Consider the following 16,228-nt stretch of genomic DNA (forward strand, 5'->3'; position numbering starts at 1 on the left):
CAGGCAGAGATAGCTTTAGCAATCCATGAAGATATAGCCTGTTTAGAGACTGCCTTCCCCAAGGCCCTTGGGTGAAAGGAGACAAACAGCTGGTCAGACTTTCTAACGGATTTGGTCTTGTCCAGGTAATAACTTAGTAGTTTATGAACATCCAAGGAATGTATGATTCTTTCAGAGGGGTTTTGAGGTTGAGGGAAAAAAAAAACAGGGGGGGTTAATTGCTTGATTTAAGGACAGGACAGTTCATTACCCACTTAAGGCATAAACAAGGGGTTAATCCTGAGGGAGACCCTATCCTTATGGTAGATGAGGTAAGGGGGGGTTTAGCCATCAAGGCCTAGATTTCAGAGACCCTCCTGGCAGATGAGGGGGCTACCAACAGTACTTTTTTCCAAGTACATAGTTTCAGTGATGCTGAGTGAGCTGGTTCAAAAGGAGGAAGTGTGAGTTTTTCAAAGACAAAATTAAGGTCCCATGAAGGAGGTATAGGTTTTCTAGGTGGTCTGATATGGAGGACCCCTCTCAAGAATAGTTTTACCTCTAATACGGATGCCAAAAGAAGAACCAAGGGGAGACAGGTGGAAATGGCTGACAAATGTACCTAAGTAGGTTAGCCCTGAATGCAGAAGCTCACACAAGTAAGAAAGGACCATAGGTACAGGAATAAGAAAGGGATTTTTTTTTTATACCACCTGAAGAATCTTTTCCATTTTACCACATCATTTCTCCTAGTACTAGGTTTCCTGGCCTCCTGCAGGACATTGAGTATGTCCTCTGAATATAGGTGTCTAAAGGTGATCAGAACTCTCTAACCCATAGAATGAGTCCGAGGTTGAGCACCTGAGAGTGTATGAGTAATCCACTGTCTTGTGTGAGTAGGTCGAATCGGTGAGGTAATCTGTGGTGATCGCCCTTGGATAGTAGATGAAGGAGAAACCAATGCTGTCTTGGCCAAAAGGGAGTCACCAGCAAGATTTTTGGTTTGTCCCTCTGAATCTTCAGAAGGACCCCCTGAATCAGTGTGAAGGGGGGAAAGGCATAAAGATACATCCCTGCCCAAGAAAAAGAGATGGTGTCCACCCTCCACACCTGTGGATGTGGATCCCTTGTGCAAAATGGAGGCATCTGCCTGTTCTGGGAGGAGGCAAACACATCTGCCTGAGGAATACCCCACCTGCGAATAAGAACCAAAAACACCTCCCTGTGAAGCATCCATTTGTGAGAGGGTACAGAGGTTCTGCTGAGAGCGTCCGTCATCACATTCTCTTCTGAAGGAATGTACACTGCTTGCAAGTGAATGTGCAATTCTACTGCCAGGGACCAAATCTGAATTGACAGGGTACACAGCAGGTAGGACCTTGTCCCCCTCTGCTTGTTGATATGCCACAGGACAGTCATACTGCCCGTGACAACTTTTAATTTGTCTAGTTGGAGGATTGGATGGAAGGTTTGCAGGCTAAGAGAAGGGCCCTCATCTCTTTGATACTGATGCGGTCCCCTTTGTCTGAGGGAGGACCACTCTCCCTGAACTTTGTTTTGTTTGTTGTGGGTTTGCAGGACTGCTCCTCAACCCAGGTTTGAAGAATCAATGAAGATTTGTTGCGAGTGTGTGGGAATCTGCAAAGAAATACCCTGGTTGAGGCATATGGCTGCAATCCACCATTGCACCTCTTTTTTCAGGCATGGGAGGAGAGGTAGAGGAGTATCCAGGGGGTGTGAATGTTGGTTCCACCGACTCCCCAGCACCCAATGACATTTTCTGACATGCAGCTTTGCTAAGAGGAGCAAGGGCATCAAGGATGCCATGTGGCCTAGGATCTTCAGGAATTCCCTGGCTGATAATGTCTGGAGATGATGTGTGATGACTTCCACCTTCTGGTAAGGAATGAAGACTACCATCTGGTCTGTTTGTATCCTGCACCCCACGAAAACCAGGTCTTGGGTGGGTGTCAGGTGAGATTTTTCCTGGTTCACGGTGAACCCTAGCTTTGCCCATGCATTAGACAACATGCCTAGGAGGTGATGGAGAGTGTGGCATTCCTGATGAAATATCAAGAGGCTGTCTCGGTAAGGATATATTTGAAAGCTTGCACTGTGCAGTGGGCGATAACTGGAGCTAGGCACTTTGTGAATATTCTGGGGCCTGTGGAAAGCCCAAATGGCGATGAAGAAAATTAAAAATGCAAGGAACACATGGAAAATCATAGGAACTTCCTGTAGCTGGGGTGAATAGGAATTGGAAGGTAAGCATCCTTCAGATCCATGTATACTATGAAGACCTGGTGAGGGATGAGAGGTAGGAGGTCATGCAAGGTGAGCATTTTGAAGGTAGGCACCTTGAGGAATAGCCTGAGTACAGACAAATCCAGGATTGGCCTCCAAGGGCCATCCTTCCTTAGAACCAAAAACATCCTGGAGTAAAACCCCTTGTTTGTCTGTGCTGGAGGTACTCTTTCTATGGTGCCCTGAGCCTGAAGATGATCCAGAATTGGGGGAAGAAATGAAACCGACTTGTAGGCGTTTGGAGTATCCCCTGTCCACCAAGTCATAAAGTATCCTTTCTGTGATGGAAAGGACCCAAGCCTCTGAGGTAATTTTCCACCAGGAGTATAGGGAAAGGGTGAGGCAGAAGGATAAGGGAGTGGAGTTGGGTAATGGGCTTGAGTCACAGTGGAGGAGCTCTGTCCTGGTCAGGCCACCTCCAAAAGGGAGTTACAGTGGAGGCAGAAATTTGTTTAGAAGTGGAGTGTCTCCTAGGATGCCTCCGTCCCTTAGCCTATGGGGCACTGGAATGAGATGATTGCCTCCTAACAAAGGTGGTCCTTTGAGGGTAGTTCCTATGACACCTAAGAACAGAAGAGACTAACAAATGCTTTAGATTTTGTAGCTCCTTGCCCTTTTCCTGTAGGGGTTTAAGGAGCTCTGCAGAGGCTGCACTGAAAAGGCCAAATTATCAAGAGGTGCATCTAATAATTTGGTTTGGTCATCCATAGGAAGGGGCTGTAACCTCACCCAAGAACATCTTCTCAGGACAGAACCTGAGGCTGCAGATTTGGAGGATACCTCTAATGCATCATAACTGCACTTTACGAAGTGCCTGGTCACCTGAGAGGTGGTAGAGAGTTGTGACTTAGCAGGGGAGTCTGGCACATCTGGAATCAGTGCAGAAGCTTTTGACAGGGTATCTAAAACAAACCTAGCCATGTGAGTTTGATATTTTAGGGCTCTAATGGCTAGAGTTGAAGTAGTACATACCTTCTTTCCTAATCTATCCATAAATTTGCTGCCCTTGTCAGTGGGAAACGGTGGAGGGCAGCTGTCTCAATGATTTATCTGCTGACACTGCAATGACAGCAGGGCCTGCAGGGGGGTTCTTGAATAGGAACTGTGTATCCTGAGGAACTTTATAAAATCTATCTGCGAGTCAGAAGTCTGAGATGCAGCCAGAAAGGCATCATGAAAGGCTGGAAGCAGGGAAGGGACTTTAGATAGAGAGGGTTGGTCCATCTGCAGTAATTCAAAGTATTTCTTTTTTGTTTCAGACACATCTGAGGCCTGCCATTTAAAATGTTCTCTCATCAGAGAAATGGTGCCCCCAAAGGAGAATTCCTCTCCTCGAGATTCAGGACTAATAAGAATTCTCCTCCTCAGGGATAATGAAGTCTTTGTGGAATTCTTCCTGGGAGCAATAGGTTAGTGACTCATCAGAGGAAGAGAGTTCCTTTTCTGAATCCTCTAAGGCCTGAGCAGGTATAGGGGTTGGTAGAGGTACCTGTGATTGGAGGGTCTGGAAGGCCCTGACAAGATTTTGGGAAAAAACTCCCATCCAGGAGCTAGTTCAGCTTCTCTATGATCCGTATGTTTTAATTTCCGTTTCCTCTTCAGAGGAACAGAAGGATGTGCTGACTTAGAGGCTGACACCTGGGAGGATGGGAAGGCTAGAGTAGGCCCTGCCGATGTCCCGAGCCATGGTTCCCATTCAGCATCAGGGGCTGACAGCTGATCAACTCAGCGGACGTACTCTGCACTTCTACCAAACCGGCTTCCACCATGGTTCCTGGTTCTAGCTGTGAAACGGGCATCCAATGAGACCCTGGACTAACATCTGCCTTGAGAGTCACACCAGACTCCTGAGGTGCAGCATGGGTGTCAGGCCTAACATTCTTGGCCTTCTTCCGAGGTGGCTCGTTGAAAGTACCTACCTCACCCTCCATGCCTAACGCTAGACGCTGGAGCCTCTGACTTTCTAAATAAGTCATTCAAAGGGGATTCAGTGTCTGTCAGCCTGGGACAACATGCTCGCCAGGCCTCGTTGCTTCGCAAGAGACACTTGCACCTGTCACCCATAGGCTTTCGAATACTGGCAAAAGCTCTTGCTGCCCCCATAATGCCTTTTTTAGGCAAGGCTCAAAAGTCAAACCCACCTCCGTAAACAGCACAAATAAAAAAATGAGGGTTATACTACTCAACGCCAGGAGTTTAAATCTCAAAATGCATGCACTCGAAGCACTCCTCAGTATGGAGAACGTCGACATCTGTGCAGTAACTGAAACCTGGTTCAAGGCTCCACATAGTACCGCAGCACTACCGAGCTACAACTCATACCACACATTTCGGCCACAGAACATGGACCGAAACACAAAAGGAGAGGGTGTATCCATATTCATTAAGGATACCTACACCTCCAGGTTAGTGGCGCAGCATGATACCTCCGAGATCATCCATGTGCAACTAACATCAGGCAAATCTGCAATGCAAATTGTGTCCTGCTACAGATCACCCTCCATGACCCAGGACCACCACTCCGCCTTTCTGGAGACACTGGAAAACATGAAGGTCCTACCAAACACCTAGATACTGGGCAATTTCAATTACCCTACCATTAACTGGGAAAACTACTCAAGTACAAATTCCCAGGTCCAGCGCTTCCTGGAATTTATCAACTCAAATGCCCTGGATCAGCTGGTAAACTCCCCTACCAGAGGTGAAAACATACTGGACCTGGTCATCACCAACATGGGCGACAGGTGTTCCACACCAGAGGTCAACGCATCACTGGTTAGATCAGACCATAAACTAATCGCTATCGATGTCCACACCCCACCACCACCCCCAACTAAGGAAACCACAGTAAAAAACTTTTCTAAAGCAAACTTCACCTTACTTAGGACAGAGGTGGTAAGTTTCACAGCCCCCACGCTAAAGAACAACGCTGCCCAAGATGCAGAAACCTTTACAAATGCACTCTATGAGCACCTACAAGGATGCATGGATCGTGCCATCCCTAGCAAAGCCAAGACTCACTCCCCTAAGAGAAGGAAACCAGTCTGGTGGACCCTTGCCATAAACAGGCTATACAACAGAAGGAGGAAACTAGTTCAGAAAAAAAGCAAATCCCAAGAAGGAAAGACATCCCTGATCAGTATCAGTAAGAAACTAAGGTCCCTCATAAAATTCTCCAAGGCTAACTTAGAAAGAAAAATAGCCAAGGATTCGAAAGATAACCACAAAGCCTTCTTTAGCTATGTCAAGAATCTAAGTGGCAACTCGCAGATATGCTCTGAGCTAGTGCAAAATAGCACAAAATATACTGAACCCACTGATATTGCCAACATCCTGGCAGATAGATTCAGTGCAAACTTCACCCCCCTCTCACCCCCATAAGGGCCCACAACAATACTGGAAAAGTGTAGTGTCCCAGAAATCACAGACGCACAGCTGAAAACAGCCCTTTCAAAAGCCAAAAACACAGTGTCAATGGGGCCAGATGGTGTCCCAGGCTGTGTCTTGCACGAACTATAGAATGAACTAACCCCCCACTTAAACACACTGTTCAACCTCAGCCTCTCCACAGGCTACGTGCCCATAGAATGTTGCACTGCAACAGTTATTCTGCTCCATAAAGAGGGGGGGGCACAACTGACCCTGGTAACTCTCGCCCCATAAGCCTGACTAGCCTGGTCTGCAAGGCTATGGAGTGCATCATCATGGAACTCACTAACAAAGACATTGGAAACCTCCAAACACTTGACCCGACCCAGTTTGGCTTTGTTAAGGGCAGATCATGCCTACTAAACCTGGTTGACTTCTTCGAGACTGTCACCAAGGCCATGGATGAGGGGAAGGTAGTTCACACAGCTTACCTTGAACTCACCAAGGCTTTTGACACCATTCCACCTGATTGGGCCACTTACATGGCATGTTGTACTTGTCACTCATTTTATATTGGGCAAACCTCCCGACCCTTTAGGTTACGTGTATCTGAACATCTGAGTGATATTAGATGTAAAAGAACATCCAATGCTTTATATAAACATACACTCATACACAATACAGCTCAATTTCACTTTGTAATTATTGATAAACTTATTGGTGATAGAACTAATAAATGTGGCTGGCATAAAAAACTTGATGTTAAAGAAAAGAAATGGATCACCAAACTTGGCGCTCTTTTTAGCCCAGGGCTTAATGAATATTTATGAAAAATCTTATTAGTATATATTTAATGAATATTCATGAGTATAGCAAATTTTGTCAACCAATCAACCATTTTTGATGAATGTATAAAATCACATGATGATTGGCTTTTTTGTAAAACACTGAAGAAGGCTAGGTTAAACCCGGGCCGAAACCGGTTTGTTTATGAGCTTTTCATGTTGCTATAGTAGTTTTTAAATAAACTACTACTTATCTGACGGCTCACTTGTTGCTGGCTTGTGTTTTTCTTCTTTTTTGACACCATTCCCCACTCAGAAATTATAGAAAAATTCACCAGCCTGAACATAAACCCCCCTACATCATGAGATGGGTTGCCAACTGGCTTACAGACAGAACTCACACGGTAAGAATAGCGGGCTCCAGTTCCGACTCTAAACCAGTCACAAGTGGTGACCCACAAGGCTCAGTCCTGGGACCCCTACTGTTCGGCATATACGTCTCAGAAGTACAGGCAAACACAGGAGGACTATGGCTAACCAAGTTTGCCGATGACTGCAAACTGGGAGCCATAACTGACTCTCCGGCTGACACAGACATTCTCCAAAAGGGCCTTACTGAGACAGACACCTGGTGTCAAAGTCATGGTCTCAAGCTATATGCCAAAAAATGCATAGTTATCCTGTTTGGGAAAAACAAAACACCCATGAATTACCACATAGGTGGCAGCCCCCTTAATACAGAAGAGGTAATAAGAGATCTGGGGACCAAGGTAGATAGTAATCTCTCCTTTGACAATCATATTGTCAAAGTACTTAGGAAATCCTTCTATGTAGCCCATCTAATTATTAAAGGGTTTGCATAGAGAAATAAAGAGGTTATAGTGCCCCTCTACTCATCACTCATCAGACCCATCATACAGTACAATGCCCCGTTTGGGATGTACCTCACAAGACACTTCCAACAGCTGGAAAGACACAAAAGTACCTCACCAAGAGGATTACTGGTCTCAAACATATGTCCTATGCAGCCCGACTGAAAAAACTCCAGCTGAACTTAGTGGCATATCGCTTACTCAGAGGTGATCTCTGTCTGACTTACAAAGCCATGTCCAACTCAGAATTGATGGACATGCTCCACCTAAAGAAATCCAAGTCACTGCGAGCCACTCACTCTAGTGAGCTAAACCTCGCCACAACAATAAATAGAACATGCTGGAGGGATAGATTCCTATCACAGAGACTCCCCATGCTTTGGAACAAAATTCCTAACTACATTAGGCAGAGCCCCTCATTAACACTCTTCAAGAGAAACCTTGACGAGTGGATGGGTAACAGAAAATACACCCCTGGGATCACTTCATTGGCTCTTCTTGACAGAGGCTCGGTTAATTAATCAAAGGGGTGGCAAAAGCTGACACACTCTGGCTAGGCTTATAAATGCCCTCGGGCAGACAGCCTAGTACCTACCTATAAAGCTTTAAGGCAGCCAGATGGTTGCGAAGCGTTTTAGGTACAAAGGATTTGCAAACATTGCAAGACGTATGGTCTTGGCCCTTACCTAAACAGAATAAGCACTTATCATGCATGTTATTATGTGGAATTTGTCTTCCACAAGCACACTTCCCTTTCCTAGTTGACATGTATGTTTGAAAAGCAATAAGAAGGAAACAAAAACCCCCCAAAAGGTACTCATCTGTATCAAAACAAACGAATTAACTGATTCTCAAAGCTGGCACTCAGAGGTCCATAGAGCAATGAGGCAGAAAATTTCTGAAGGGGGTACGTGCAGATGTCGGTTTATGGCCCTGACAAGCAACATAGCACATACTGCGGCTCCTAAGACTTTGGTATACTGGCTGGATGTCTGGTGCTGCAGGCAGCAACCTCGCTACAGTTGTAAATACTGCAACATGAGAATAGGACGACATCCTAAAATTCACAGGTTATAAAACTTTTTCTCGATACACTAGCCTTTTCATGAAATCACCTTTTAATTTTCTCATACTCATTGGGCTGCATTACACATTTATTTCCAGACATCTAAATCTATTCTCAGAACAGACACTACATTTTTCCATCTATGATGTTTAATAATCTGCATCAACATTCCATAAAATCTGTAGTCATCACCTTTAAGATCAGGGTCCAACAGAAAAAAAAAGTGCATATGGAAATCCTTATGGCTATCTACCTACTGCATTTGCATATTCTTTTAGATCTGACTACAGTTAAAGAGTGGAAACATTGAATGCACACAAGGATCAAACATAAAAAAGAATAAATTAAACTAAGTTTATATAACCTGTACTGTTAAAATTATTTACAGATCAGTAGGGGATGTGCTTGAAAATAACTGAAGGGAATGAGCACCAATGCAGCATACACAAGACAGGCAAGTACACAACTATGTCAGTGAACCCTAGTGTGAGAGTTACACTGATGCTAACAAAGAAGGAAGCCACTGGTTTTAGAATTTCAGGCTAGGAGATGGTGCAAAGCAGGATACAAGTGACAGTTTATGAGTATGTTAACTGTGAAAGCAATAAGTGAAAGGAAGAAGTCCAGCTCTTTAAATATTTACTTTTTCAGCTTTTCAATAGTACTACATTAGATGAAGTATGAATTGAAGTTAATTTTCAGACAATTCTTCTCAAAAAAGAATATTTGTAGCTGTACCTATACTGTGTGACATATTTCTAGACCTGACATGTAAAAAGACTTCTGGTTCAGGGATCCTTTCCAAACACGGATATGCCCATGGATAAAACAAAAGCATTTAATGATGGATAAAATATAAGCAATGAGTGATGTACATTTAAGCTGTATGTGACTGAAACTTCATTAAAATGATATATAAATAATACACGCAAATCCCATGACCAGCTGAACAATAAAATACCTACTATACAAACCAATTTTCTTTCTTGTCAAATGTCAACACTCAAATGCCATTTTTTATCATAAAGTGCCCTTTATGCCATTTTAGCTAATCCAAGTACCACATATTAGAGAGATAAGAGTGACATATTTTGTTTCCTGTTTGCAAGAATGTTTTTTTAAACTCTCACACTACCTCCTTTAAGTATTCATTACTTTTGTTACACTACACACATACTTTTTGGCAAAGGAAGTTACTGACTTAGAGAAAGTGTAGATATACCTAACATTACAGCTCTGATAAAGCTAACAGAGACACAATAAAGCTCAATTTAGAAAGTTTAAACTACATAATAAGCCCTAAAAAGACTGTCACATCAGTTTGTAAGTGCAAGCTGACAGAGATGAACATCACAATAAATGACTGCTAGTTTAACTGGCATTTCAGTGTCAAGACAGTGTTTCGGGCAGTCACAGAAACAATTTACAGAATTAGCAGCATAACCACATTTAGGAACGTTCAACTCTCAAACAACAGTTAAAAATGTACAAGGTTCATTTAGGACATCGCTATAAACTGAAAACAAATGAAAATATACACACATTCCCTCTAGAGATACCAACAGAAAATGGTAATTCAATACAGGTATACTCAAAGTCAACTGAAAAGTAAGAAAGAAGAAATAGGGGCATCTCCTGACTTTGTTAAAGTGCCGAGACTGCTAATGGTTAGATATGACCAGTGCTCTAGTCCTGTAAACAAAATAAATAGAATAAATAATAAAGCATGTGAAGAAACATTAAGTACAAAAGAGAAAAAAAATCGAATTACTAGAGAAGCCTTCTTTAGGCCATTATGGGGTAAAGCAAACTATAAAATAACATTACTTACAATAACACACTTGTATTATTATTGCTAAGACCACCAAAATAAAATGACAAACTTTTTATACAGCTTAAGGACAGTGCTGTCCTCTAAGAATAGCCTGAAGAGGTTTAATAAGTAAACAGAATGACCTCCCTAATCGTTATTAAATAAAGATGTTCTGCAGACAATGAAGATTTGATTATTCCACACAATTAGATGTACAGAATCAGTTCTTTCTAAAATGACAGCTGTAGAAAAAAAGAAGTTATGCACTCACCATAACATTCCATCGGAGATGTCCATCTTCATTTACCCTTCACCACTGGGTTAGGTTCTGAGAATCAGAACCGTCTCGGCCATTTCTACAGCTCGTACAGGTCAAAAACTCTCGAGCTTCAACCCTACCCACAATGCCTGGTTACCTCAGACTGAGTTTGCAGATTACAGCTAAACATGCATAAGAACAGGAGGCCTGATGAATATCATATCTGCTATGTAATACAAGTCAAAACAAGGAGGCATGTACCCTATGCTTTCCACCAAATAACATTTGAAAGTGTGGGGGAAGGAGGGAGGAAAATCAAGGCCAAATGAAGACAGACAATTTAGATGGAACGTTATGGTGACTACCCAACTTCTTTATCTGAAGTTGTCAATCTTCACTCTATCCTTGACCAATGAGACACAGTCCCCCAGCTACCTTAGACCTTGGGTGGACTCAAGGAAGGACATTCCTGAATACCACCAAACCAAAGGATGCTCTTCCCGTTGAGACCAGTTTCAATTTGCAACGAGTAATAAAGGTATGAGGAGAAGCCCAAGTTGCTGCTGCACAAATGTCATCCATGGAAGCTCGAGACTGAAAAACTGGTGATGCAGCCATAGATCTTGTAGAGCGAGTCTTTAATGATCTAGGCAAATCAATTTTCTTTTTGTCATAAATAAAGGATATAAAGTCTTTTATCCATCTAACTAAGGTTACTTTGCTGACTGGTTTGACAATTTTAGTACTTAAGTAAACAACTGGTCTGATTTTCGAATATCCTCTGTTCTTTGCAGGTAAAAACATTAACTGTTTGTGAACATCCAGTAAATGAAGGCAGTATTCTCCTTTACTGGAAAAGTTGGGAAGGAATACTGGAAGATTAATAGTCTGATTGATATTAGTGTCTGACACTACCTTAGGAAGAATGGAGGGATTCATCCTTAAGACCACTCTGTCTTTATGAGAAATCAAGTACAGTAGCTTGCAAGATGAAGCTTGAATTTCAGAAATCCTCCTGGCTGAAGTTATTGCTACAAAGAATAAGGTTTTTCAAGATAAATATTTTAGTTCACATTCAGCAGAGGGTTCAAAGGGAGACTGAACAATGGATTGTAAACCTAGGGTAAAATCCCAACAGAGGAATAGGATCCTTAAAGAGAGATTCAACAAGAGAGCTCCTTTTAAAATGCTTTACATAGCTTATGAGAAACTACAGAATTATCCCCAAAATGATTATGAAAATTAGAAATCACTGCCAGATTAATTTTAATAGTAGAGGGAGAGGCTTCTGCATAAAAAACAGAGAATAAGAATTCTAAAATCTTTTCAATGGGTGCTGAAAGCAGGGGGGGGGGGGGCAATATTCCTTTCGTGGGACCAAAAGGTAAATCTCTTCCATTTACTAGTATAGAGTTTACGGGTGGATGGCTTATGAGAGGCTAACAAAATTCTACATAACAGGGAAAGGAGGTTAAGCTGCCTGGCAATTAATGGAACTGGAGGAAAGTACAGTTGTGTACACTTACCATAAATGTAGATGTTTGAGTGTATTCACTCTTGCAATCATCACATTTGGGTTATCTGCCTGCAGGTAGCCCTCAGCTGGCCTGAATACCAGAGTCTTCAGATTTCTGCGTCGGATGCTGTCATTTCTTCCATGATGTCAGGGGTATAAAACATGCAGCCAACACCATTATATCAGTTTTTCTTGCCCCAGACGTCAGGTGCCCCCACAACAGGAAGCAATTATATGGTATGGAACATCCCCAGCAAAAAGCAAATACAAACGATATAATATAGCCAAACAAGAAGGAAACATAAAAGTCAAGAGAAGTCAGGGGGCTGGAGGGAGGGTAACCAGGACTGCAACAGTGAATACACTTGAACATCTACATTTATGGTAAGTGTACACAACTGTACAGTGTTCTTCATGTTTCATTGTTGCAGTCATCACATTTGGGTTGATTCCCAAAGCTAAGGAAGGGTGGGAGGCAGTTAAAGAGCATTAGGGCTAGCAATCAGGCCCTGTTAAGACTGCTATGGCAAATCCAGCTCTGGATTTAGAAAATATAGGCAGGTGGTAATGCTTGGTTAAAGTATGTAGAGAGCTCCAGGTAGCAGCTTTCAGCATGTCCCTGGTAGGGACTCCTCTGAGAAATGCCGTAGAGGTAGCTGCAGCCCTGGTGGTATGTGATCTTATCCCCTGTGGGGCAGGTTTTCCATGGTGCTTGTAGCAGAAATGGATGCAATGGGCTATCCATTTGGAAATGGTTTGCTTAGATATGGCCTTCCCCTCTGCCCCTGCAGCAAAGCTAACTAGCAGCTGATCAGATTTTCTGAGAGGCTTAGTCCTGTCCAAATAGAATCTAAGCTGTCTATGAATGTCCAGAGAATGCAGTATCCTTTCTCCTTTATTTTGAGGATTAGGGGAAAGAAGTAGGCAAATTAACTGACTGGTTTAGAGCCACACTAGACACCACCTTGGACATAAACGATGGATTTGTCCTGAGAGAAACCCTGTCCGCATGGAAGATGATGAAGGGCTCCACTGCCATGAGGGCCTGCAGTTCAAACACACTTCTTGCTGAAGTTATGGCTAGAAGTAAGGCTGTTTTCCAAGAAAGGAATTTCAACTCTGCTGTAGCAGCTGGTTCAAAGTTAAGGTTCCAGGCTAGAGTGGGACCTCTCCTGGGGGGGTCTTAAATTTTTGACACCGCTAAGGAATTGTTTTAGCAGGGGATGAGAGAAGAGGGGTGGCTCAGTATTATAATGTGCTGAAATGGCAGAGGCATGAACCTTAATTGATGAGAAAGATAGGCCCTTGTGGAGCATTTCTGTTAAATAATCTAAAATATGAGGCAAGTTAGGCACCGTGTTGCCCATCCCTTGAGCCTGGCTCCAGGAACATGATCTTTTCCACTTTTCTGAATAGGATTTTCTAGTACTAGGCCTCCTTGCCTCAAGAATGACATCTCACACCTGCTTACTGAGGGTTGCTAGAGGTGAGCTCAGGGAATTAGCCAGGCTGCAAGGTTCAGGGTTCGAAGCTGAGGCTGCAGAATCTGGCCCGCCTGCTGGGACAGCAGGGAAGGGGTCTGAGGCAGGTGCCATGGTTGTAGCTCTGTCAGACTGCACAAAAAGGGGTACCAGTGCTGGCGTGGCCAGTCTGGTGCAATCAGTTTTGTCCTTGGCTTGTCCTGCTTGATCTTTAGAAGAACCTTCGAGAGTAGAGGCAGAGGGGGAAAGGCATAGACTGAGAGGCTTTCTCAGGTAAAGGACAGGGCATCTACTTTCTAAGCTTGACTGTGGGGAGTTCTGGTGCAGAATTTGTTCAATTGGTAGTTCTGAGGGGAGGCAAACACATCTACCTCTGGTGTCTCCCATTTGTTCTTCAAGAGCTTGGATATTTTGAGTTCCGGTTTCCATTCGTGTGGGTCCATGAGATTTCTGCTTAAGTCATGAATTTAGTTTGCCTGGCAGGAATTGAGCTTGTCGGTTCACTTGGTAGCTCAAGGCTATGTTCCACAGAGCCATGGCTAGTCTGCAGAGTGGGTAGGAATGGGTCCCCCCCGCTTATGTACCACATAACTGTGGTGTTGTCTGTCTTTACCAACAACTGTCCTGGAAGAATAAGGTCTTTTAAGGCTGTCAGAGCATTCTGTACAGCTAACATTTCTTTTTGATTGATATGCAAGTGCATCTGTTTTGGGTTCCATTTCCTCTGAATGCACTACCCTGCCATGTGAGCCCCCCATGCATAGTCTGATGAGTCTGCTGTTACGGTTTGGGAGGCAGGGGGTAGAGTGAAAGGGAGTCCCTTGTTGTGGTAGCAGGCCTCTACCCACCAAAGGAACTCTGCCCTTAGACGAGGAATGATAGGAATCATTGTTTCCAGGTCTTGAGAATGTTGACACCATAGACTTTTTAGATACAATTGAAGTTTCCTCATACGCAGTCTTGCATATGGAATTAACAGAATGCAACAGGCCATGAACCCCAGGGCTTGCAGGATGTTCCTTGCAGATAGCTGGGTTTTTGTGGCCAGTAGGTTGAAGTAGGTTGTCAAATAAACTTGTTTCTCTGGAATGAGGAATGCCTTCTGGGAAGTTGTGTTCAAGCTTGCTGCCAGGAATACAATCTGTTGGCAGGGTAACAGGTGTGATTTCTTCTCGATGGTGTACCCTAGAGAGGTTAGACGTCTCTTTACAAAGCCCAGGTGTTGTAATAGCAAGTCCTGACTCTGCCTGAATTAGGCAATCGTCCAAGTGTGGGTAAATCTGGATATTTCTCTGCCTGCAAAATGCAATGGCTGGAGCTAGGCACTTTGTAAATACCCTAGGCACAGTATATAAGCCAAAGGGAAGTGCAGAGAACTGATAGTGCATGAAGCCTGCCCTGAAACGTAGGTATTTTCTGCAGGATTCCCTTACTGGGATGTGCTGGTAAGCTTCTTTTAAGTCTAGGGTTGCCAGCCAGGCATCCTTGGCTAGCATAGGAAGAAGCTGTTGAAGAGTTAGAATTTTGAATTTTGGAACCACCAGAAAGGTGTTGAGAATAGACAGGTCCAGGACAGGACACCAGGGTTTTCTTTTCTGGGAACCAGGAAAAGTCTTGAATAAAAACCTTGTCCCCTTTGTTCTGCTGGGGCAGGTTGAATAGCCCTGACACTGAGGAGAGAGAGCACTTGTTTTTGGGCCTCCGCCCACTGATTTGGGGGGAGGTCTGGCCATCCACTTAGAGTTGGGTGTGAGTGGAAGTGGAATCTATATCCTAGGGAAACTACGTTTAAAACCCATTTGTCTTGGGTAATGAGTTTGCAGTTTTTTGCATGTAGGGTGAGCTTTTCTCCAAAGGGAGCAAGCAGTTGAGCAAGGCTTGGAAGAGTTAAGGATAAGTCATTGTGCCATTATTCCATGGGGGGGTGGTCTACTACTCCCAGCTTTGGAAGTGGGAGCCCCCCTACTGCTTAGATCTGTGCATAGCCTGAGACTGAAGTTTTGGTGGTCTGCTGCTCCTGGGTTTGGACTCAGAAGGCCTGGAAGGGACTGGAAAGGACCAGTTCTTTGAAGGTCAATGCCTCCTGAATCTAGGTGGCTTTACTTGTAAGAAATATTTAAAAGTTTGCATAGACTGAGCTTTTTTCCTCCATCCTTTTGAGGACGACTTCTGCTCTGTTGCCAAAAAGGCGCTCTTGGTTTAAGGGTGCATCCAGTAATTTAGCTTTAACATGATCTGGCAAGTTTTGTTCCTTAAGCCAAGCATGCCTTCTAAGTACAGACCCAGCGACAGCAGCCCTGCAAGATGCTTCTAAAGCATCAAAACCACATTGCAAAGTATGTTTACCAACTTGGTCAGCAAAATGCATTAACTCTTGTAAATCTTTGGGTTCAGCACAGTTAGGAATCAACATCATTTTCTGTTTAAGTAGTCCCATAATATGCTGCTTTTACTTTAACATATGAAACTGGCAATTTAAAGCCCTAATGGCCAAAGTAGCGGACGTGTATACCTTTTTACCCCATCTGTCTAAAGCTCTAGAATCCCTATCAGAAGGGGTAGGATTTTTGGCAGTAGTAGCCTTAAAGCCTTTTGGTCCTTGGGAAATGGTCTCTGGATCCGCAGTAGGATTCTTGAAGAGGAATTTGAGAGAGTCAGGTACTCTGTAGTACCTGTCAGGTTTCCTGGGAGCTGGAGGCAAAGTGTCTGGGGTAAGGCTGGATTCCAAGAAAACATCATCTACAACCTCCAGAACAGGAGGGATAGCTAGAGGCCTGTGTTGAG

At 43.6% G+C, this 16,228-nt stretch overlaps 1 protein-coding gene across 1 annotated transcript in view; it reads right to left on the reverse strand.

The window, feature by feature from the left end:
* The window catches only part of PIK3CA (phosphatidylinositol-4,5-bisphosphate 3-kinase catalytic subunit alpha), a 1,902,358-nt gene that overhangs the window by 798,572 nt on the left and 1,087,558 nt on the right, over positions 1-16,228 (reverse strand). Inside the window, exon 15 of the mRNA XM_044070443.1 lies at positions 9,626-9,640. Coding sequence (XP_043926378.1) covers positions 9,626-9,640 — 15 coding nt within the window. The remainder of the gene's footprint in view (positions 1-9,625; positions 9,641-16,228) is intronic.

This window comes from Protopterus annectens, chromosome 4.part1, assembly GCF_019279795.1.
Source record: "Protopterus annectens isolate FY-2018-M chromosome 4.part1, PAN1.0, whole genome shotgun sequence".
In the NCBI taxonomy this organism is placed as follows: domain Eukaryota; kingdom Metazoa; phylum Chordata; order Ceratodontiformes; family Protopteridae; genus Protopterus; species Protopterus annectens.